At 42.2% G+C, this 20,565-nt stretch overlaps 3 protein-coding genes and 1 long non-coding RNA gene across 5 annotated transcripts; 3 read left to right on the top strand and 1 right to left on the bottom strand.

Moving 5' to 3' along the window:
- Positions 1-36: 36 nt before the first annotated feature.
- ASCL3 (achaete-scute family bHLH transcription factor 3) lies at positions 37-4,886 on the top strand. Of its 2 annotated transcripts, none has more exons than XM_027737752.2 (2): positions 37-2,001; positions 4,008-4,886. In XM_027737752.2, exon 2 carries the CDS (start codon positions 4,013-4,015, stop codon positions 4,550-4,552), a length of 540 nt encoding a protein of 179 aa, XP_027593553.1. In that variant the 5' UTR covers positions 37-2,001; positions 4,008-4,012; the 3' UTR covers positions 4,553-4,886. The 2 variants fall into 2 exon arrangements, with proteins under 2 accessions (XP_027593553.1, XP_027593544.1); XM_027737743.2 differs by having other exon boundaries at positions 37-3,676.
- A 1,588-nt stretch (positions 4,887-6,474) lies between these two features.
- CUNH11orf16 (chromosome unknown C11orf16 homolog) lies at positions 6,475-19,110 on the top strand. Its single transcript, XM_039382450.1, has 6 exons — positions 6,475-7,792; positions 8,567-8,717; positions 9,810-10,038; positions 10,816-11,481; positions 11,869-12,056; positions 13,787-19,110. The coding sequence occupies exons 1-6, from the start codon at positions 7,626-7,628 to the stop codon at positions 13,949-13,951; spliced, it is 1,566 nt and encodes a 521-aa protein (XP_039238384.1). The 5' UTR covers positions 6,475-7,625; the 3' UTR covers positions 13,952-19,110.
- On the bottom strand, positions 15,072-20,300 carry AKIP1 (A-kinase interacting protein 1). The gene is made up of 5 exons (XM_027737856.2): positions 20,196-20,300; positions 19,857-19,934; positions 16,703-16,807; positions 16,362-16,412; positions 15,072-15,523 (listed from the first exon to the last, which is right to left on the bottom strand). Exons 1-5 carry the CDS (start codon positions 20,292-20,294, stop codon positions 15,380-15,382), a joined length of 477 nt encoding a protein of 158 aa, XP_027593657.1. The 5' UTR covers positions 20,295-20,300; the 3' UTR covers positions 15,072-15,379.
- Positions 19,557-19,959, top strand: LOC120323478. The gene is made up of 2 exons (XR_005563956.1): positions 19,557-19,610; positions 19,720-19,959. It is a non-coding gene; the product is annotated as an uncharacterized LOC120323478 (long non-coding RNA).
- Positions 20,301-20,565: the final 265 nt, after the last annotated feature.

Raw genomic sequence — 20,565 nt, 5'->3', positions numbered from 1 at the left:
AATCCCAACTATAAAAGTACTCCTCTAAACATGCTTCAGAGTAGAAATATGCACTTATTGAGTGGTTAGATAAAGAAAGGCTCATCGAATTGTTAATTGAAAAAAAATTGTAATCCCTGACTCAAATGGAGCTGTGCATATGTAGGTACATTATTGTCTGCTACCGTTTTCAATTCCAGTGTGGAAGGAAGTGGTATGGAAGAGTATGATATGTTTCTGGGTGCAGTTTTGGCTTGCTTAGTTCACAGCCTGGGGGACAGACTATACCTGTGTACCTCTGCCCATCAGGGGTGGAGACACTGTTGTCCCATAACATCTGCATTGACTGAGCTCTTTTGCAGATACAGAGCTTCATTCTAATGTCAGTCCTGTAATCTTGCAAAACTGAGTTCATCTGGAGGGATTTGTAGCAGATGGCTAATTGGTGGATGCACAGGATTCTTCCTTTAAATTTAAAAACAAACAAACCAACCCCACAAAGACTGACGGGACAAAAAATATAAAAACAAGCTTGGGTTCGAGATAGTGTGTTCGACATCCCACCCTGATGAGTGGAATGTTGATCAGTGGATATTGTTACGAGGGTCATGTACTTAAGGTCCCCTAAGGAAAAGTAGTGCAATTTGTTTGTTGAGCACATGCCTCTCTACCAGTCCTGGCAGATGTTCTACCTCTTGGCTGCCTTTTTGACGAGGTCTGAAGCTGATGTGGGATGGAGGATGCCAAATACAGCATTGTGGCTTCACACAAGGGCAGCAGCAGGAGCAGAATGTTTCCTTGATGGCTGGCAGTCTCAAGAAGGCAAGACTGAGTGTATGTAGCTCTCTTGGTAGTAGATCAGGTGCTTCCTAATCTTACAGTATCTTCTGAAATTTTTAAGCTAAACTGGTTTTGGTTTGGTTTTTTTTTTTTTTTTTTGTGGTTATATTGATAGAAGGGCCAAATAGTGGGATAATCTAAAGTATTGAGGTAATCCTGTAAAATGTGGGAATTTAGAGGATGGGTGTCCTATTTCTTTGCACTTGTACAATTGGACAGCTATATACTGATATAAGTAGCATCTGTATACCTGTATACATGGGATTATACAGACTGATTGCTCCATACTATGTTTCTGAATTTAGGCAAAACTTCAAAATGTTTGTCTTGCTGCTGATTGCTCTCTGTATTCAAATCTTACCTCTTCTTACATATATTCACCTTTTATATGGTGTTATACTTCCTAAAAATAAGGGAATTTCCCAAAATTACAATAGAATGCAGATTAAATTTGAGGGTATTAAGCTACCTAATATCCTCACCTCTAATGGAGACAAATCCATCACAAGTTTCTTCTTAATAAATGCTGTTTTTCTGTGTTCAAAATGAAGCTTTGAAAATTTGCTTATGCCTTGATGGTGAATATTTACCTAAATTCTAGATGATTGTTATATTTAGACATTGAAGTATGACATGCCAATGAATGAAAATAGTGCTTTAGTAAACTGTAACAGAATGTATACAGGAAGTAAACAAAGTAGGTTCCTAATACTTTTTCAGGTAATCTGGATGTATTCAATAACAGTTTCAAAATTTCTAGCCCTTGGTGCCAAGTTTTGTTGCCATCATAGCTGTGGTGTGGGTGGAAGAGCCCAACCAGAAATGAGCAGATCTAACTGTAAGCTACTTTGCATGTTGTCAGTTGACTATAAATTGCAGCAGTCATTGACTCAGCGGAACAAGCGACACAATTCAGGTAAGAGACTTGCATGTTGCTGTATCTAGCCAAGATCTTCACTGAATATCAGTGTTTTTGAAAATCACTTCTACCAGCCATTCACTAACAATGCTTCCATAGCTCTTTAATTAATCCTGTTTAATACGATCTCTTATTTAATAAGGTGTAAGAAAAATGGAACATTAATTTCTTTTTTTTTAAATATCATTCAGATATTTTCAGGTATTCATCACTCTTAAAATAGCACGTCTTGTTTCCTGGATTTTACTTCCATCTGAAGATTGGTGAGTCTCTGGTCTAAGAGGAAAATGTTCCTAACACTTGAATTTTGCACTTTGTGCTGGTAGTAAGGCAGCAGGTAACTGTTTTATGTAACGCTGTTGTCCAGCAGAAGTGTCAGTACTAAGCAACAAATACTGCAAGTATCTCTTCTTGAGGAGTTGTGTTGGTTTTGATTTCTTGCTCTGTAATGATGTTTTGCTGTAAGTTTTTGTTTTGCTATGTCGCAGACTTTTTCCTCAGACAGTGTTTTTAAGTTGCTAGCAGTAGAAAGTTTTTAGACAATAACCTGTGTAAGTAGAAAAAGGAAAGATGACTGGCTATTGTTTTGATTTTACGATGAGTGTATAATTCACCTCTTGATTTTTTTGCATGCATACTAATGTGAAATGGATGTGTGTTCATGCTTTCAGCCTACCTACAGAAGTACCTGTTTAAGATGCATGTGACTTTCACTCATGTCTAACAGCACACTATAAGTGAATTCTTAATTAATTGGATTTCTGTCGTGAAATCTATGTGCACTAGAAAGAGAGACAACACTGAGTTCAGAGGCATTTTCATAGAATATGTTGAGAGGACCGGTCCACACTGAGTAAAAAATTCTCTCTGTATAAGCATGGCAGGTATGAAGTCATTAGAAAACATTACAATATCCCCATATCCTTGTGAAGGATTCAGGGGATCCCATTTATGTTATTGGAGCTGTGATTGGAGCATTTGAAGCTTTGTAAGATTTTTGTGAGTATGGAATCTAGATGTGTCTAGTAACCTAGCTGAATGTTCAGGTGTGGATTCCATTTTAGAGGATGTAATATAACTTAAGTGCTTTAGACAGCAATGTACAGATGTGCAAGTGGATGGTGAGTAAGAACATTTTTGGATAAATTCTGTGTAGGCAAGTATTGCCTTCAAGCTGTAAGGATGGCTCACAGTAATTCTTTTAAAATTAACTAGTAATTTCAAGTGTATTTTAAGTAGCTATTAGGTGACAGTCATTACATTATCAGCACCTATGCTGATATTTAGCTGTTTGAATAATGATATTGAGAAGACACTATAATGTAGCTTCCTATAAACCATTGCAAGATTATCTTTGTAATAAATCTGTAAGGGTGATTTAAATAGTTACACCTGCTGTAATGCTGCCCTGAAGAGAGGATATGGGGTTTTAGTAGGCCAGTCTGAGTCAGAGCAGTGCCCCAACAACTGCGTGCAGTCCTTTCTTAGGACATATATTTTTTTCCTTTAATATTGATTATTTTTATTGATTATAGTCCTCTATCAATAGGATTGTATTTAGTATTTCATATCTGTGTTTAATCTGCAGGTGAGTGGAGGAGGAGCATGAGGACCCAAGGAGATGTTAGGCTTAGCAGAAATTCTCTCTTCTTTCTAAATTCTCTAAACTTCTTTTAAACCTTTTTATGTTGAGTGGATGTAGTACCTGACAGACATGAAACTAAGACTGGGATAGCACAAACTTTCCATCTATTTAAGACAGTATGGTGAATGAGACATCAAGTGAACAGAGAGAAAAAATTATTTGTCTTTGAAGGCTTTTTGGTATGAATAGGGAGTCTTTTACTGCAATTGTAGATTTAATTTTTTTTCAGGAGGAGAAGGGGGTGGAGAGAATATCTCAGATGTTGGCCTGCTTTGTTTATTGTCTACAGACATGTAAGTTTTGGTGGATTTGGAGCAAGCTAGACTCATGTGGAGTACGTAGATTCTCTTAATTTCTAAATCTGAGGTGAAAGGAGACTGCTTGCTCTTTCCTGTTGTGAATTATTTTAATCAGTGTTGTTAACTTACACTTTCTGTTTTTTTAAACGGCAAATTGTTTGCTCTATCTGGTGATCTTCTAACACCTTTCTGAAATGTCACAAATGCATTCAAAATCTCTTCTGGAAAATGCCAGCGAGGCCAAGTGCTGGTGGGTCTGCATGAGGTGTTTTTATTACTGTTCAATAAGAGTGGTTTAAACTCTTATGTAACTGTGTGTTTACAGGTTAAATGCAGAACCTGATGGATGGCAAAAGCTACTGTAACCTCATCTGTACTGAGACCCAGCGCATACAACTGGCCCGGCCTTTCTGTGCCGACCCACTGGTCACATTCCACGTGCACCCAGAAACACCAAACCAGGTCACTTGCTGTGAGGATTTGTCGTTCCTTCCTTTCATGTCTGAGCATCTCATCACAGAGAACTTCTACAGTGAGCCCTGTACCTTTCCCTACCAAATGCCCCATTCCAATTTCCACAGAAGTGAGTACTCCTACGGGCCAGCTTTCATCAGGAAGAGGAATGAGAGGGAAAGGCAGCGGGTTAAGTGTGTCAATGAAGGCTATGCTAAGCTGAGGCATCACCTGCCAAAGGAATACTTGGAGAAACGGCTCAGCAAGGTAGAGACACTCCGTGCTGCAATAAAATACATTAGGTACCTGCAGTCTGTTCTGTACAGTGATTCTGTGGTGGCAGGAAAAAACATCATGGAGCCAAGCCAAGCTCCTAAAGCAATTAACAAACAGAACCAGTTTTTGCAGGCGATCTAAAGTGTTGCAAACCAAGCAAAAGGTACCGTGTCTGGGAGCGTAGTAGCCACTCCATTAATGACGTGAGTGTTCCTGGCACATCTTGGGAGCAGCTCGGAGCACACGTCAGTGTCAGCCCACACAGGAGCTTTAGTTTTGCAGATAGTAACTAAACTTAGATACGAAAAAGACCACTGGGAAAATCTCAGCTGAATGACCTAAGTTAATTCATGAAAATCAGGAAGCGTTTCTAAATTTGTCACCAAGCTAAAAATGTAGCACCTATACGTGTGAAGCAACTGTATGTATCATCACAATCTGCATGCTTTAAAATAAAATCTTTCTGCTGATGGGACTGAGATTCTTCTCATTTTTTGTAATGTTACTGATTTACTCTCACATACACTTTATTAAAAGATTCATGATTGCCAATGCTTCTCTTAAAAGACCCTTTTAAAGGTTCCAAGGAGTGTTGTTAGATGCCAACAGAAAGAATAACTTAGTTTAAAGGGGAGAAATAGAGTAGGGTAGCAGCTTTCTGCAGCACAGTTACTGAACATAGGAAGATCATTAAGTTTTGCATGTGCTGTTTCACTGTTTTCTTATTAATAAATATTTTAATCACATTGAAAACTATTGACCTAGCCTAATTTTGGTTGAAAATTGGATTCTTATTTGGATGTCACTACCCTTAAAAATCACTAGAACTGCTCACCCAATACACTACATAAAGAAGGCTGGGAAGGTCTTGGCTATGGGGGAAAAAACAATCCTGCAACAGAAATTTTTCGGGTCTTTGACTGATAATGGTTGAGGTCTGGGGTGGTCTTCCCCAGCCTCCCAGTCTGTTCCTCTGTACTACTGATGGTTTCAGTCAGCTGTTGTGGGATAGATTTGTGTGAAGATGATGAAGAGTTTAGCTCACAACTGGTAAAAGTGTTCTTAACATTTGCTCTGCGTAAGGGGATCGTATTATTGATACTGAGCAATTCTGCTGGCAGCACGAGAGCATGTAGCATGCACAGCAGAATGCACAAAGAAATGGTTACAGACTTCTTAAGTGATGTATCCTTGTCTCTAATTGCAGTCATCCCCCCGTTACATTGTTTTTATAGCAGTGAATTGGAAAATTCCTACAAAAGGCAATTGAGCATTCCAAACGCACACTCTCCAAAGAAACCCACAATCACAAAACCAAACGACAAATCAAACCCCAGTTGTTAACTGTTTTAAGGAGGAAATGAAGATTAGTGATCACAGCAGAGATTAACAGGTGGATTTCTGCTTTATATTCTGTCATGTTTTTGATAGACATGTTGTGGGAAAGGGGTAGAATTTGTAATCCTTCCCCCTTAGTGCAATAGGAGAAAGTTGTAAAGCGATTTGACTTTGGTTTACCTCAGCTTCAACCTTTCTTTTCATATTTCAAAGCAATTTACTTGTCATGCCCTGTGGTGGCGGGCTTTTTTTCCCCCTTAAATCTGAATTGTGGCTTTGATGCTGTTTTTATCCTGCGAGAGTAGGCCTAGAGGACACTGAGCTCTCTTAATAATCCTTTCTCTGCCCCTGCAGCCTTTCAGTGCAGTACCTAAATCCACACGAACACTGAGCGAATGTGTGGCAGACAAATGGTCCTCTCAGTAGTCCTGTTCCACTGCTTTTTAAGTAGTAAGGTCAGGATGTCCAATCCTGGAAGTAACAACTATGGCAACCTCCATAGCAACCAGGAAACACTGGCAGCAAAAGGCCTCCTGTGTCCAACGGGCAAAAGGGCAAGATTTCTGCACTCAGACTAAATCCAAACTGACCAGATGCACTGTTACCAATAGCTGGTAAGTTTGAGATTCTGCTGTGTCAAACTGTTTGGAGTTATCCAGAAATAAAATCTCAGAATATAGTGTAGTTGCCTTTGTCAGTGACCTGTTTTGTACGGGAGTCCCTGCCCTCAGCAGTAACAGTGCTGAATGGTAGGAATGATAGTTGCATTTCTTTGCAAAGTATTACTGATTCTGTCCTGTTTTGGTTTTATAAGGAGGGGGTCTGTATAGTTACGAAACAATTGGATATATTGTGTTGATTTACTGACTTAAAGATGCATTCTACAGCAGTTAACCCACTCTTCTTGCTGGGTTTGCTCTGCTAGTTTTCTGAAATTATGTATATCTGGGAGTCTCCACAAAAAAGACTTCCAGATGATATTTCTTAGATAAGAGACAAAATATCTAAACTGGAGTTTATCAAAATATCTAAACAGGAGTGCTTAAATTGCATTTTGTAAAATAAAGCACTTAAATTTTATGTTGTTGAATTTCGATGCAAATTTTACCCTAAGCATGCTAAATGTTTCTAAGCAATGTTAAAAAAAAAAAAAAAGGAAAATGAATGGAAGCTTGTCTACTACATCTTTTTAAATTACCAGAGATAGCATCACATCATTGATCTTACTGTGACAGCCTCTGAATAGTTATCACTTGTCACATCTGAGCATCTCATTCTTTCTCATTGCAAGCCATAATCCTGCTGTTATAAAACATGACAGGACAGCTGAGAGATCAAAATATTTCCTCTTAATACATCACTATAAATAAACAACAGGCAATGGTAATCTAACATCACGTTCAAAAACTGTCACGTTTACTCAGCTTGTCAACTTCAGCTGTAATTTCTGTCTCAGTTTGTAAAACAGCGAAGGTTTGGCTGGCACTGTGTACAAGAAAGCTTTAAAGGAGAGTATAGGTATAAGAAAAGAGCTGGATTTTACAGAGGGAAACAAACGTTGGAAGGAGGTGAAAATTATTCTTTTTCTGGAGATTTTCATAACATTTGTCATTTCCCTGGGTGTTTCTGTCCCTCTTTCAGGTCGGGATTTGGGTGACTGAAGATCACTGAAGGCAGTGATATGGATTCATCTGGCCAAATGCCGGTCTGAATATTCTGAATTCGGTGTTTTTAAATAAAAATAAACAACTAATCAAAAGTACTGAGTTCTTGAGGTACGCTGGAAAGCATTTCTTTGTGTTAGAAATGCCAGTACTTTGTCTCTTTTCTACCAACAGATCACGACTGAGTCCTGCAGGTATCTGCTTTTGCAAGAATGGCTCATTTGGAAGGGTTCCTGCCTACGAGTCTCAGGTATTGCAATGTGAGGCCAGCTCTGGACAAGTTCTCGTGTTCCAGCATTGTACCTGCCATTAACCCCACCTGCAGGAGCTCTTTTGTAGTGTATCCTGCCTGGATCGCTGAGCCCCTCACTCCCCAGAGGTAAGATCAATTCCTGTTTGAGTCTGTGATTTGTTTTTTTCCATGATATCTAATAGGATAAACCAGGCTGGTGTGTCAGATTAATAAATTAGCAGTTTGAACATCATTTGGGCTTTTCCACCCCTGCACTGGCAGTTTTTTAGATGGTGTTAACTGAAGTAATTTGCTACCTTGGAGATTATGAAAAGCAAAGCCTGAGTAAGCCTCCTATCAAAGAAACATTCCTATAATATTATTTGGATAAATAAAAGCATCTTGCATTAGCAGCTGTCTTCTGTGAAATGTTTCTAATGCTTTGTGACAGAAGATTATTTTTCAAGTTTTGAACTTGAACCTGTCATCAACCAGCAGCTTGGTTGTTTACTTCTCTGCTTTGCTGTTCCCCGAATGCTTCAGTGTAAACCATCAGCTACAGCATTCTCAAGCACGCCTACGCTGTGCTCTGTGCTGGGGAAGGGTTGCATTGTCTTGCCACGTAAACAGCAAAGGGATAGTGCAGATATTCCTGGCCCAGGATTCCAGCAGACTGCTTCCTCTAAACCTAAAACCAAAGAAATCTGGGTAAAAGCAGACACTGATATGTTTTTCCCAAGAAAAAGTAACTGTCCCTGCACAGGCAAGTTTTCTGTTTCTTCCCACATTCTTTGGCCTGTGGGAGTGGTAGAAAATGAGATGGGGCATTCCAGTTCTGAAATCTTAAAAGTTTTTTGTTTTTTTTTTCATGACCTACAGAAGCTATTTCTCTCACTGCTGACCCATTTTCTTTTCTTCAAGGTGCCAATGGATTAGCCACTGCCTCCACTCCCCCTGCCTGGCATGGGAGAGACTGGGGAGATCCGTGTGCATAGACAGCAACGTGCCTGTGCTGGTGAGAAGGGAACAAGATGGATTTTATTACCATGGTACAGTAAAAGAGGAGATAGAGGTGAGCAATGGTACAGTAACATGGGTGTGAGTAACAGGGAGCAGTCCTCACACACCACCTGAATTCAGTGTAGCAGTTTTGGTTTCAGCTGGTGCATGAATTAGAGAACAGATCACCAGGACAGCTGGAGCTTGTGGTTATCATAAAGCTCCCAACATACCTGATTCCAGGCTGTTCCTTACCTCCTGTTGCCTCACAAGCCATGTGAACCTCTTGTGTACAGGCACCAATAAACTAATGATGGTCAGAACCGTGCTCTGCTCAGCCCCCTTTGCTGAGTCCATCCCTAGCAGTGAGCAGGTGTGTTTCAGGGATCCTCATCTTGTGCAGAAAATGGGTGCCCCACAGACTCCCAGTTCCTGGTGAAAGCAGTGTTGTTGTGCACCTTGGAAGAGCAGTCCTCTGCCTCTGCTGGTGCTGGGCACTGAGCCAGGCTCAGACAGCCTGAGTGCCATTGCAAGCAGTGTACGGGCTGCTGTTGTGTGTACACACATAACCATCAATAGCACAGGCAAAGGGTTAGTGTTTTGTGTACACACATCCACCTTGAGTCAGCTACAGACCAATGGCTTGGGGTCTTTCCAGAAATGTCAGTGAAAGCTTTAATTCATTGGTTTGTTAGCACTTCAAACTTAACACAAAAAAGAGCCCATTCTTTCTCAAGAACAGGGAAGTACCTCACTTAATTGTTGATGGAAAGCAGAGTTAGTCTTGTATGTAATGAGGAAGACTTAGGCACAATTTAAGAACAGGTCTGAAAGGCTTCAGTGTCCCTTGTTACTTGGCACACATGGTGGTGTTTGTGAAATCCAGTTACACTTGTCTATAGCTTTTTCTCTTGGGAAAGAAAATACAGATCCTAGTGGCAGTGACTCTATACATATGCTTTGCTCATCCTGCTTTCTGGTGAGCCTCTTGAAGATTTTTCTGGCCATCTCAGTGCTGGACTAAAACCACACACTATTTAGCTACTGTTCAGGCTTGGTTTGGCCTAGTCACATAGGCACAGGATGGCCTCCTACTGAGGGTTACATGACCTGACACATTATAGGGTGTTTTTCAGTGGAACTGCTATTTTGTTCTCGGTAACAGAGTGAAAGAGGCATGTTCCTGGTAGAGTTTACCAAACCACTTGTGTCCCGTGGAAAGCATCCAGTGCGTGTGCAAAAAACAGCAAAGGATGACATTCTGGAGTATGTGAATGGGATGAAGCACTCCTTACTCCCTGGAGACAAAGTGCTGGCACCCTGGGAGCCAGATATGGCCAGGTATGGCCCAGGAACCGTCCTCACAGGCATTGAGACAAGGGACCCCTTAAGAGGTAAGAAAGATGTTGCCCTCTCCCTTCTTGTCTTGCTCTGGAACACGCGTGAGACTGTTGGGATAAACGCTTGTCACAATAAACTCTTGTCACTGTGCAACTGCCAGAGGAATAACAGTGCACAGAGTACAGTTTAGTGTTGCTTAGAGCTTACAGGAGCTGATGGGACTTGCTGATGGATATCTGTGTGTAATCTTATCGGTCTGACCCTAAGGAAGTTGTGACCCATAAAAATGTCATCTGTGTCCGTGGGTGTTGCTGGGACAGGGCTGTGTCTGCCATGTGCAGGACTGTGGCCTTTTCACAAGGAATACAAATGAGACAACTTTCAGGAAGCATTCATCTGATCTTAAATGCTCACATTTGTAACAAATGGTACATCTGGGGGTGATTTTATCACCCAAACATAGGAGATTTCAACAGCTCATTAATTTTTCCCACATTTGACAGTCAAGCTCCACTGACTTACCAAAATACTTTCCTCAGAGCACTGCTGCTAACTTTGGCAGTAAAAACAAAGATTAGTCAGTCAACAGTTTCTTGTTCATCTGATGACAGATTGGGAGGAAAGATGCTGCCAGTCCTGTGTTTTAGTGATGGTGCCCTAGCTGCCCACTCTACCCCCCCAACATTATGGTGAGATGCTTTAGAGGGGTGATAGTTGATCCTGCTGCTTGACAGAAGTGGAAAGTGTACAAAGCTGCAAAGCCTGATCTGTGTATGTGCACTGCCCAGGCAGGCCAGCTGCTTATGGCTGCTTACTTTTTCTCTTAACAGCCTCAGAAGATGAAGAAATTACAGTCCAGTTCTGGAATGATAAGAAAGTGAAACTCCCACGTAATGTGGCTCTGTGGATCCCTCCTGGCCTGTGGGAGAGGATTGTAGAGATGATCCACATGCCCTTCACCAGCAGGCTGAAGTCCAGAGAAAATCCGGACGCTGGCTCTTTTATTTTTCCCTACAGTCCTAAACCAGCCCTCATTCCTGTTTATGCTGGACACAGCCTTGCCAAGCACTGCTTGCTCTGCTCACCCTGCTGGCCACATTTCCACTACCACTGTGGTGGTGCTTTGTGCTGTTTGTCAGGATGTGTAAGGTGCATCTGCTGCTGTCACCCCTGTGCTGATGCCTGGCGGTCTCTTCCATCCAGGTCTCTGGTCTTTCAGAACAAATCTGAAGAGGCAGAGTCCAGCAGTGAGCCGTCTCCAGGCCTTCTAGAACTGGAAGGCACAAAACAAGAAGCAGCTGCAGCTGTGGCTACATCTTCCTCCTCTTCTGATTCAAAGTGGGACCTGAAGCCACTCCCCACTAGGAGTACTGTGGTGGACAGTGCTGTTAACACAGCCTGTGGCTGTCTTGAAAAGCCCAAGCTAAAGGATTCTGCCAGACCTCAGTGGAAATACTGGAAAAGAACCCACCACAGGTCACATTTCAGTAATTCAGGTACCTTTTAACATCTCCACAGAGAAGCAGCAGTCAGAGGGAACAAAACCAAATGTGCTCTGGGCAGGGCAGTCACTCTGCCTGTAGGTTATTGGTTATTGGGATTAGTACTGTAAATTTGCATGTTAGTCTCTGATACAATACTTCTCCCTCCCCAATGTTTCTGTTGCCTCATCTGGCATGGTAGCTCTTCTTTTAGCAACTCATCTCATGGAAAAATACCACAACAGTTAATTTCATTAACCTGCATAGCTAGTCCATGCTGAATAACCTGGAAGAATTCCTTTCAGGCTTAAATTGCAGGCTTAAATTTTCTCTCTTCTGAAACAAATGATTCTCTGTTTCAGTTCTGGTTTTACTCTTACACACAATTTTACTCCTTCCCAGGACTTGGCAGTTGCAGCAGCACATGTATGAAGGGCAAGCTGGAATCCAAAGCCATCTCCATTGGGGACACATCCCATGTGGGCCCAGCTAATCGGAGTGCAATGTTTGAAACCATTGAGCTGTCTCCCAGAGGGCAACTCACAGTGAAAGAAATCTTAAGAGACCAAGATTTCAAGCCATCACTGGAGGTAAGGTAATCTGTATTAATAGTGTAGTTATATAAGCATGAGGTTTGTTTGAATGGAAAAGATATTCTTGTTAATGGTCTGGGAGCTGGTAAGACAACTACATGGTTTCTAATTTAACTGCTTGCTAAGGCCATCCACCTGTTTTGTGATAGGTAGGAAACTTCTCCACTAACAGGAAACTAAAATCCCCAAACCCTAAGGAAGGGCTGAAGCTACTTGGTAAAATAGAACCGATTATGGCAGTGACCGTGTGAGCATTTAATAATGCAGAGTTCAGTTCAGAAACCTTCCAAATGCCCATTGACAGCAACTCAGTGAAGTCCTATGGAAGTAGAGACCTAGATGAGTGGCCCTAGAAATGGACAGATGTGACTGTTAGCAGCAATAGAACACAAGGAAAGACTCAACCTGGAAAGGTGCTGAGCTCTGCCAGTCAAATTCTGATTGTCACAATCTTTGTCTCTGAAAGATAAAAGCAGATTCTTTAGTAAACAGTTTTTGCCAAGTTTCTTCTCTTACTCCCTTGCAAGAAGCAAGCAGTTTAAACAGCAGATCCCTACCCTAAAGCTGGGGATACAGAGTAAGCAAACTGTGTCACAGCTAGGAACAAGGACAACACCCTGGTTTTTAGGCCTGGTTTCTGTTGGCCATGATCCCTCCTGCTTTAGAAAAACTTGGAAAAAAAAATCAGAACATGAATGCTAAAAAAAGCAAGCACAGAAAAAAGGAAGAAAAAAGCTTACAGGAAGAAGTGGAAGATGAAAGAGAATGTCAGCACAAGAGCATCTGGGGTACAATTAATAAATTATATATCAGAAATCAAATATTAGCTCCTCTGTACCTTCATGCTCTTGCTACTGTAAGCTGACTCCAAAAAACCTTTGAACATTCTAACCTTGTACATTTAGGAGAAGATGAATCTGTTCATGACATGTCTTACTGAACAGAGAATATACTGGAAGACATATTCTCACAATTATATGCATTCATTTTAAGCAGATGCTCACCAACTTATTAACTGTGTGGTTCCTACTTTCTATTTCTATTCTACTTTATTATTAAAATAATCATAATTACACACCTTTTTAATTGATTTCCTAGGAATTTACAAGCTAATGTGGAGCTTCAGTCAGACATGCTGTATGTTAGTAAGTGTCACAGCTGTGCACTGAAGTGACGTGATTTGCCTTTTGGTAAAACTAATAAGAAAGCAGAATTGTTTAATTCTAGCCCCAAACCAGCAGCATGAACCACAGCAGCTGGGCACAATGTGGTAATACAGGGTATAATGACATCCTTTTATTCCTGTAAAATAGCCCTTGGTGATTTTAAACCTAGAAGATACATTGGTACTCTTTGAGATAGCTGAGGCAGTTTTATCATGTGGTACAGACTGCATCAGAAGTGACTTGCAACAAACAAGTGAAGCTAGACCATGGGCTTCCCAGAGGTGCTCTCTGGGGGGCTGATGTCCTCTCTCTGCAGTCAACAACAATCCTCCTAACTTCTAAAGCAGCAAAATTTTTCATCAAAGCCTAACATCTTCTGAAAATCCTTTGGTCTTAACTGTCCAATTCTCTGTTTCAGCAGTAAAGTTTGTACCAGCACAGAAAATATACCATTGTTAAGGCTACGTGAGGCAGAGGTACAGCCAGGAAAGCAGCGGTTAACAAAGACACTGATGCTTTTTTTAGCCTTGATTTCCAAGGGATTTGTTTTCTGTCCTCCAGGAAGAAGGTTTTGCAGCATCAGAAAAACAAAGAAACAAAAGAGCGTCAGATGATAAATGTAAAGCGACTTGCGTGGGCGATGACAAACTTGATGTTATAGAGCATGTCAGAGCTCACTTGCAACAAAGCAGAGAGAGACATGATCAACCAGAATTCAGCACATGAACTGATGAAGTTCAGGGGCTGAAATTTCAGGTAAACTGCTTATACTCTATCAGTGTTCTACTTATTAAGCAAATCAAGTTCTGGTTTAGGTACTGTCTCAGTGGAATACCTTTATGGATGACTATATAGTTTTAATACTGAGAAAGTATATTTCTACCCACATCAAACTTCAGCATCCTCACTCTTTACTCCAAGGTGTGATAATAAATTCCTAACTACTTGAACTTGACTTTACAGTTCTGGAGAGATCAGATGAACTAGTATGAGCACTAAAAGCCTGAACAGATGCACAATAAGAGTCCAATAAACCTCCAATTTGGCTACAGTTCTCTAGAGTGAGCCAGAGGAATTCAGGAAAGCAATTTTTGTTAGTAGAAAGCCAGAAGGAATGCAGAAACAATACAAGTTGACAGCTGAAAGTATTTTTTTCAGGATTAAAGCAGAAGACAAAGTAGCCAGAGGGTAAAAGACCTGCTACTGTAGAAACAAATAACAAAATGCTTAGAGATCCAGCATTCAAGTCACTGAATTTTATGTTCAAATGAAAATTACTGAAACCTTAATACATCAGCTACAAAAAGATGACAGATCTATATAGGTCACATCACTAATTCTAAACATGGAACCTGATCCTTTGGGAAAGTAAAGCATCCAGGGAATTTTGTTAGCAGGACTGCTCATGTTAAAAGCATATGAACTTGTCCATAAGCTGCAGTCTGCAGGTACTCAGCAGTACTTTTCCCCTGCAGGAAACAGGATAATTCAGGGTACCCCACTGCCCTCAGAAAAGGCAGCTAACTGGGGTTGAGCCTGGTCTGCAAAGGGACAGGACTTGAGGGGTCAATAATTTACGTGCCTGTACTGAACATCTGACATATATTCAAGCACCTTTCTGAGCTGGGGTCCTAGGTAGTGAATTCTGTTTACATTTTATTTCTTTATTAGAATAGTAAAAGTATAGATAAGAGAATGGATTATGAGCCAGCTGCTCTAAAATCAGTGCCATCCTACAGAAGCTAATGCACATCCATATTCATACCACATGGATCATGCTCTCTGTGGTCCACAATGCGACATGGAGGTTCTGTCTGAGCATACTATAAAAGAAGCAGTCCTCACAAAGGCTTGATCATGTATTTTATTTCACTGATTGTATCTTTAGTTGTTTAAAGCAGAAGAATCTGGAATTACACAGTCACATAATTGGATTTAAAAGGCACACAGTGTACAAATATTTATAAAATCAGTGTACAAAGTGGGTTGCATATAATTGAATTAAGTAGAAAACAAATATACAGACCATAAAAATGGAGTCCCAAAGAGGAAGCTACTATTAAAGTGCTAACAAGAAAAGGATATTTATAGTTCATTACATGCAGTAAAAAGAGCCTTGTATTTTATTCCCGTGATGTCAAGAAACAACAAACATCACAGAACAAAAGTCAAATCAACACTTTGTCCTGCATTGACACCTACTACGAGGGTTTTTTTCACCATGTCATCTGAGATTGCTGTGACAGAATAGATGCCGGGAGAAACTTCGATATACAAGTCTTTGGAAGCTTGTCTGGTCTTTAAGAGGAAAAAAAAAAAATGCTTCATTACTGGTTAGCCATCCTAGATTTCCCACAAAAATAAAAATTTTGAATTTGGTTAAAAAAATTACATTTCAGCTGCTATACAAACGTACTAAGATTTTTCAAAATCAGCGTGGACAAAACTGTGAAATGTTCCTGTGGAAGTGATCACTGTGCTGTAATCTGTGTCTCACAAAACTGAAAGTTAGCAACCTAGACAGTTTTGAACATAAACCTGGAAAACATTCCCTATCATAAGGGTGCTCCCACTAATTTGTACTGTGGGACAAATTCTGTGTTTCTTGTCTATTGTGTCTTAGCAGTTCTTGAAATTGATTTGGTGAGGTGTTAGGCTTTTAGAAATAAAACCAGATTTCTTCTCCTTGAGGAACAGGAGTCTTCAGAGAGCCTGTATGAGGGCCAAGAGTAAATGGCTAAACAACTGCTGTGTGCCTTGCTGCACACTTTTCTTCAGGAGCACAAGTGAGGTGAGACTGGAGAAGTGCTGCCTTATTGCTGCTGATGTAATTCACAAAAGCCTAGAGCTTTATTGGTGTTTCACGTTCTGTACCAGTCTAACTGGTACAGACTCTTAACTGGTTATGTGCCAGAATGCCACAATCTGGCTTCTGATTAACTGTGCAACTCTCGGTGTGCCCATTTTCCTGCCTATACATACCCCTACCCAGGACTAGGAACGCACCACTCGTTAATCTTCTGTGTCATCCAAGTCTCCACATCTGTCACAATTTTTAACCAGCTTGATGCAAAATGATGATAAAGAAATGCTATCAAATACCTCAATTTAAAAACAAAGTACTCTATAAGCTTACACGTTGCTGGCAAGTTTGAGCTCGACTGGGTGCTCTGGAAGCTTCAGACCTCTGGAAAGAAAAAGATACTGTTTTCTAATGATACAACACATCCAGCCCAAGTGAGGCGATGTGTCATGTGCAGGAAATTTTCCCCTCCATGAAAGGACTGATATGACACTGGTTGGTGCCACCAGAAGTTACTCTGTCTTCCCACCACCCAACAGAAGGCTTAGATCAGTCCAGGAGTTCCTAAGTCCATACTGTCAACCTACATATATTAGTGTCTCACAGATGGATGGATAACAATTATCCTGCTGCAAGGGAAGGAATAACCTTAAATCAAAACCAAAAGTACCTACCTCTTCTTCCACCTCTCTTTCCTCTGCCTGCTTGCCATGGTATTTGCAGATGTGTTTAATTTCATGCTCTTTGCACCTTGGGGCTCCCACGAAGCTATAGTACTTCTGGACAACAATAGAAACACAGAATATTATGTGGGGAGGCATCAAAGGCCATACTCACAGCTACTGCAGATTTACAACTGAAAGTGGAACTGCACAGCTACTGACTTCCTGTATTAATTGGCTGGTTTGTTCTCTTGTGAGGATGAAAACAATGCCTGGATGTCCACAAGACACCTGCCTTACGGTACAAGACTGTCAGCCCTGATTTTAGAAGCCTGTCTCCTGACACAATATGTAGGGGGGGACTCTGGCACCTCAGAACTGAACTCATGAAAATGTCAGAAGGAATACTCTGGAAATACCTTCCTGATCAGGCTCTTCAAGAAAAGCTCGGGTGGAAGAAGGCACAGTTTATGGGTCCTTAATAGGACATATATGCCAGCGAGGTGCTTTGCAACCTAGCCAGTGAAGATTCATTCTGCAGGGCACATGCAGGAGCAGCACTCTAAAAGCAGAACATGTTAATACTGAAAACTGAGTCAGTAAAGAACCTAAAGTGTTTTCAAGGCTGGTACCAGTAGCACAGCAGTTTTGAGAACTGTATTTAAGTCTACAGCAGCCCTCTTCTGGTTCAGCTGCAAAGGTACTGGAACCTTCCTCACTGCAAATTAAATATTAGAGTACAGCTCTGCTGCCATCTGTTGTCACAAGAGAACTCCTCCCAGGGTTACCTTTTTGATCACAGGGACCAAAAAGTTCCAAAATATCTATTTTATTTCACTTACGTTGTCCTCGACCCTCGCTGTCAGGACTAAACGTAACAAAAATAAGGCTAATAGCAATTCTTATTTCCAGATCTACTGCTATGCTTTATTCCTTGAGCTTATGCACAAATCAAGAGATCTGGTTGCTTGTATTGTGGTTTCTGTGGAGCTATGTCCCAAAATGCATCAAATGCTCTGACCTATTGCATAATGCTTTGCAGCACATCTCTGTATCACAGGAGGTGAGCTGGATTCTTTTACGTGATGGCACAGAGCAAAGACATTAAATCAAACTTTTGGTGAGTAATGAGGGTAAACTTTGGTCCCTTAGTAACTCCAAACAACTCAGCTTAAATCCCAGTTCTAATTGTTTGCATTTAAGTGGCTAAATGGTTATGTTCAGCTGGAGATTTTTATTTGCGCTTTTTAAACTTTATCCATGAACTTACAGGTCTGACAATTCCCCCTTTTTATGACTCCTCTACAGAAATGACTGAAGCAGTACTGTCTTGGCTGATGCATAAGTGTGGAAATCATTCACTGCTTTTCCAACTCTAATACTGTTAGCAGGCCATAAGGTAGACCCATAGAATAATATAGGTTGGAAAACACCCTTAAGATCATACAGTCCAACCATAAACTTAGCACTGCCAATTCCACCGCTAAGGATGAATCTCTATACACTTATATTTTTGTTTCATCTTGTGTAAAACTCTATTCTGCCTGAGTTGTTTTCAGGATTAACTGGTTACTGTGTATGTAGTGCTTTCAAATGATAGAAGAGTTGCTTAAGATCTAATCATTTGGCGTGATGAAGTACTGTTTTCTCTAATGTAATTGCAGACTTAGCCTGTGTTATTAACTCTGCAGACAACGAGCTCCCTGCTGTGTTGTAACAGCTCCCAAGGGGCACAGCCGCTGTGAACTGCGGTGGAATCCACAGAGACTTCAGTGCAGCAGCTGGGCTGCAGGGCTGCGTTCACAAGGATGAGCTGGCAGAGGTTGGCTCCCGGTCCATCCACCCCATAAGGCAATGACACCTGGCAGCCAAAGCCAGCATGAAAGCAGTGAAGCTGTGCATCTGTAAGCCATACCCCTCCATTTCTACTTATCACAAAGATAATGGTGCTGCTCAGAACTGAGCCCACAGTCCTCATCCAGTGGCAACATCCCAGATCAACTTCGACCCGGTTTCATCTGGGAATGGAGTTGGTTTTCTTCCTAGTAGCTGGTACAGTAGCTGTATTTTGGATTTGGCACAAGTATAATGTTAATAACAAACTGATGTTTTGGTTGTTGAATGGTGCTTATCCTAAATCAAGGACTTTTCAGTGTCTTATGCTCTGCCAGCAGGGAGGTGCACAAAAAGATGGGAGGGAGCCTAGCCAGGACAGCTGACCCAAACTTGCCAGAAGGATATTCCATACCATGGACTGTCATGCTCAGTATAAACTGGGAGAGTTGGCTGGGGGGGCCGACTGCTGTTTGGGGACTGGCTGGGCATTGGTGGTGAGCAACTGTATTGTGCATCCCTTGTTCTTCTTGGGTTTTATTTGTCTCTCTCCTTTTCATTACAATTATTATTATTATTGTTATTATCATTACTATTATTATATTTTACTTTGTTTCAATTATTAAACTGTTCTTCTCTCAACCCATGAGTTTTATTTTCTCCTGATTCCCTCCAGGGTAGGGGGGCAGGGAAGGGAGTGAGCTGTATGGTACTTAGTTGCTGACTGGGGTTAAATCACAATACTGGGGAGGTTAACTCTAAATTCAGAGCAAAAGCATGACACAAAACAATCTCTTTGCTCGAGAGTCGAACTCTCCCTTACTTCCACCACCCAGAACACAGTCAGCCAGCATGAGTGCTTCACATTGGCCTGATGGAAACAAAGGGTTACTATGTCATAAAGCCACTCTACAGCAGAGATACTTTGGAGCACTGGAAACACTCCATATATTGTGACACAAAAGCCTGCGCAGGGGCCGACACAATGTAATTTGTGATGTCACCTGACATTTCTGCCTCTCTGACTGTAATGCCTTTTCACCAAGAAATGGAGAAACCCTCTGCTAAAATCTGCACCGGGCTACTGGTACTGGCCATGGAAAATGCTGACAATGGTGTTTATCAGCTCAAGTGCGATAACACCGGTGAAACCTGCCATGTACATGATGGTGAATGCCCCAAATGTCTTCATCTAGGCCGGCATCAGAGGCTCGCTGGCTGAACTCTTTCCATGCAATGAGCGAAACTGAAGTCTAATTTTTTCAGTAAAAGTGGTGCCTGCCGGGCACATCATAAACATTCCCCTTTGCACGGGTCTGGGGCGAAACCTCACCTCGCATTCCCTTGAGGCTTTACCCATCAGCTTCACGATCGAATCGAAGGCTGCACTGAGGCGCTCGGCTTCTTCCTCCTGCAATTAAAGACATTCTCTGTAACCCAGCGCGGTGCTCGTTGCTTAGAGGCAGAAAGTGATTAAACAGCAAACGCTCCAGGCTGTCCCTGGGGTGGCACAGTCCCGGGTGGCCCAGCGCTGCCCCGCCGGTTCCAAAGGAGGATAAAGCGCGGGGAGGGGGCTAGGAAGTGACAAAGCGTATTTCAGGACGCTCGTTAAGGCTCGCACGTATACAGACATACAGCCGTGTGTACAGAGAGGTGTGCGGGTCTCACTGACCGGTCCCGCTCCCGGTCCCGGTTCCGCCGCCCGGCGCCGCGCGCGCTCCAGCACATCTCGCGCCAGCCCGGCCGTGCGCCCCGCGCGCGCCACCTCCATCCCGCCGCCGCCGCGAGCCGCCGCCGCCTCCTGCGCACGCGCCAGCCCGGCCCGCCCCGCCCCGCGGGCCCCGCCCCTCCTCCCCCCGCCGCCACCGATAGGGGGCGCTGCCGCCCCGCCCCGCCCCGCCCGGGAAGATCCGCTGGGACGCGGCCCCGGGCAGCGCTCGGTGTGGGGAACCTCGACTCGGCGGGCCCAGGGGTGCTGCCCGGCTGTTTGGTTTTCTTTTAAAACTTGTGAGGTGCAAGGTGACGATGGCAGTAGGTAGCGA

The sequence above is a fragment of the Pipra filicauda genome, unplaced genomic scaffold (genome assembly GCF_003945595.2).
Source record: "Pipra filicauda isolate LSUMZ 115617 unplaced genomic scaffold, ASM394559v2 scaffold26_size5592650_pilon, whole genome shotgun sequence".
Classification (NCBI taxonomy): domain Eukaryota; kingdom Metazoa; phylum Chordata; class Aves; order Passeriformes; family Pipridae; genus Pipra; species Pipra filicauda.
Note: the sequence above shows the minus strand (reverse complement) of the source record. Positions and strands in the feature narration are given on the sequence as shown.

Excerpts from the sequence above, each read along its gene's own strand:
- ASCL3 (XM_027737752.2), top strand. The coding sequence starts at position 4,013 with ATGCAGAACCTGATGGATGGCAAAAGCTACTGTAACCTCATCTGTACT.
- AKIP1 (XM_027737856.2), bottom strand. The coding sequence starts at position 20,294 with ATGGAGGTGGCGCGCGCGGGGCGCACGGCCGGGCTGGCGCGAGATGTG. Across the intron at positions 16,808-19,856 it reads AAGCCTCAAGGGAATGCGAG|AAGTACTATAGCTTCGTGGG; the intron begins GTGAGGTTTCGC and ends ATTGTTGTCCAG. Across the intron at positions 16,413-16,702 it reads AAAGAGAGGTGGAAGAAGAG|AGGTCTGAAGCTTCCAGAGC; the intron begins GTAGGTACTTTT and ends TTTTCTTTCCAG.
- CUNH11orf16 (XM_039382450.1), top strand. The coding sequence starts at position 7,626 with ATGGCTCATTTGGAAGGGTTCCTGCCTACGAGTCTCAGGTATTGCAAT. Across the intron at positions 7,793-8,566 it reads GAGCCCCTCACTCCCCAGAG|GTGCCAATGGATTAGCCACT; the intron begins GTAAGATCAATT and ends CTTTTCTTCAAG. Across the intron at positions 11,482-11,868 it reads GTCACATTTCAGTAATTCAG|GACTTGGCAGTTGCAGCAGC; the intron begins GTACCTTTTAAC and ends ACTCCTTCCCAG.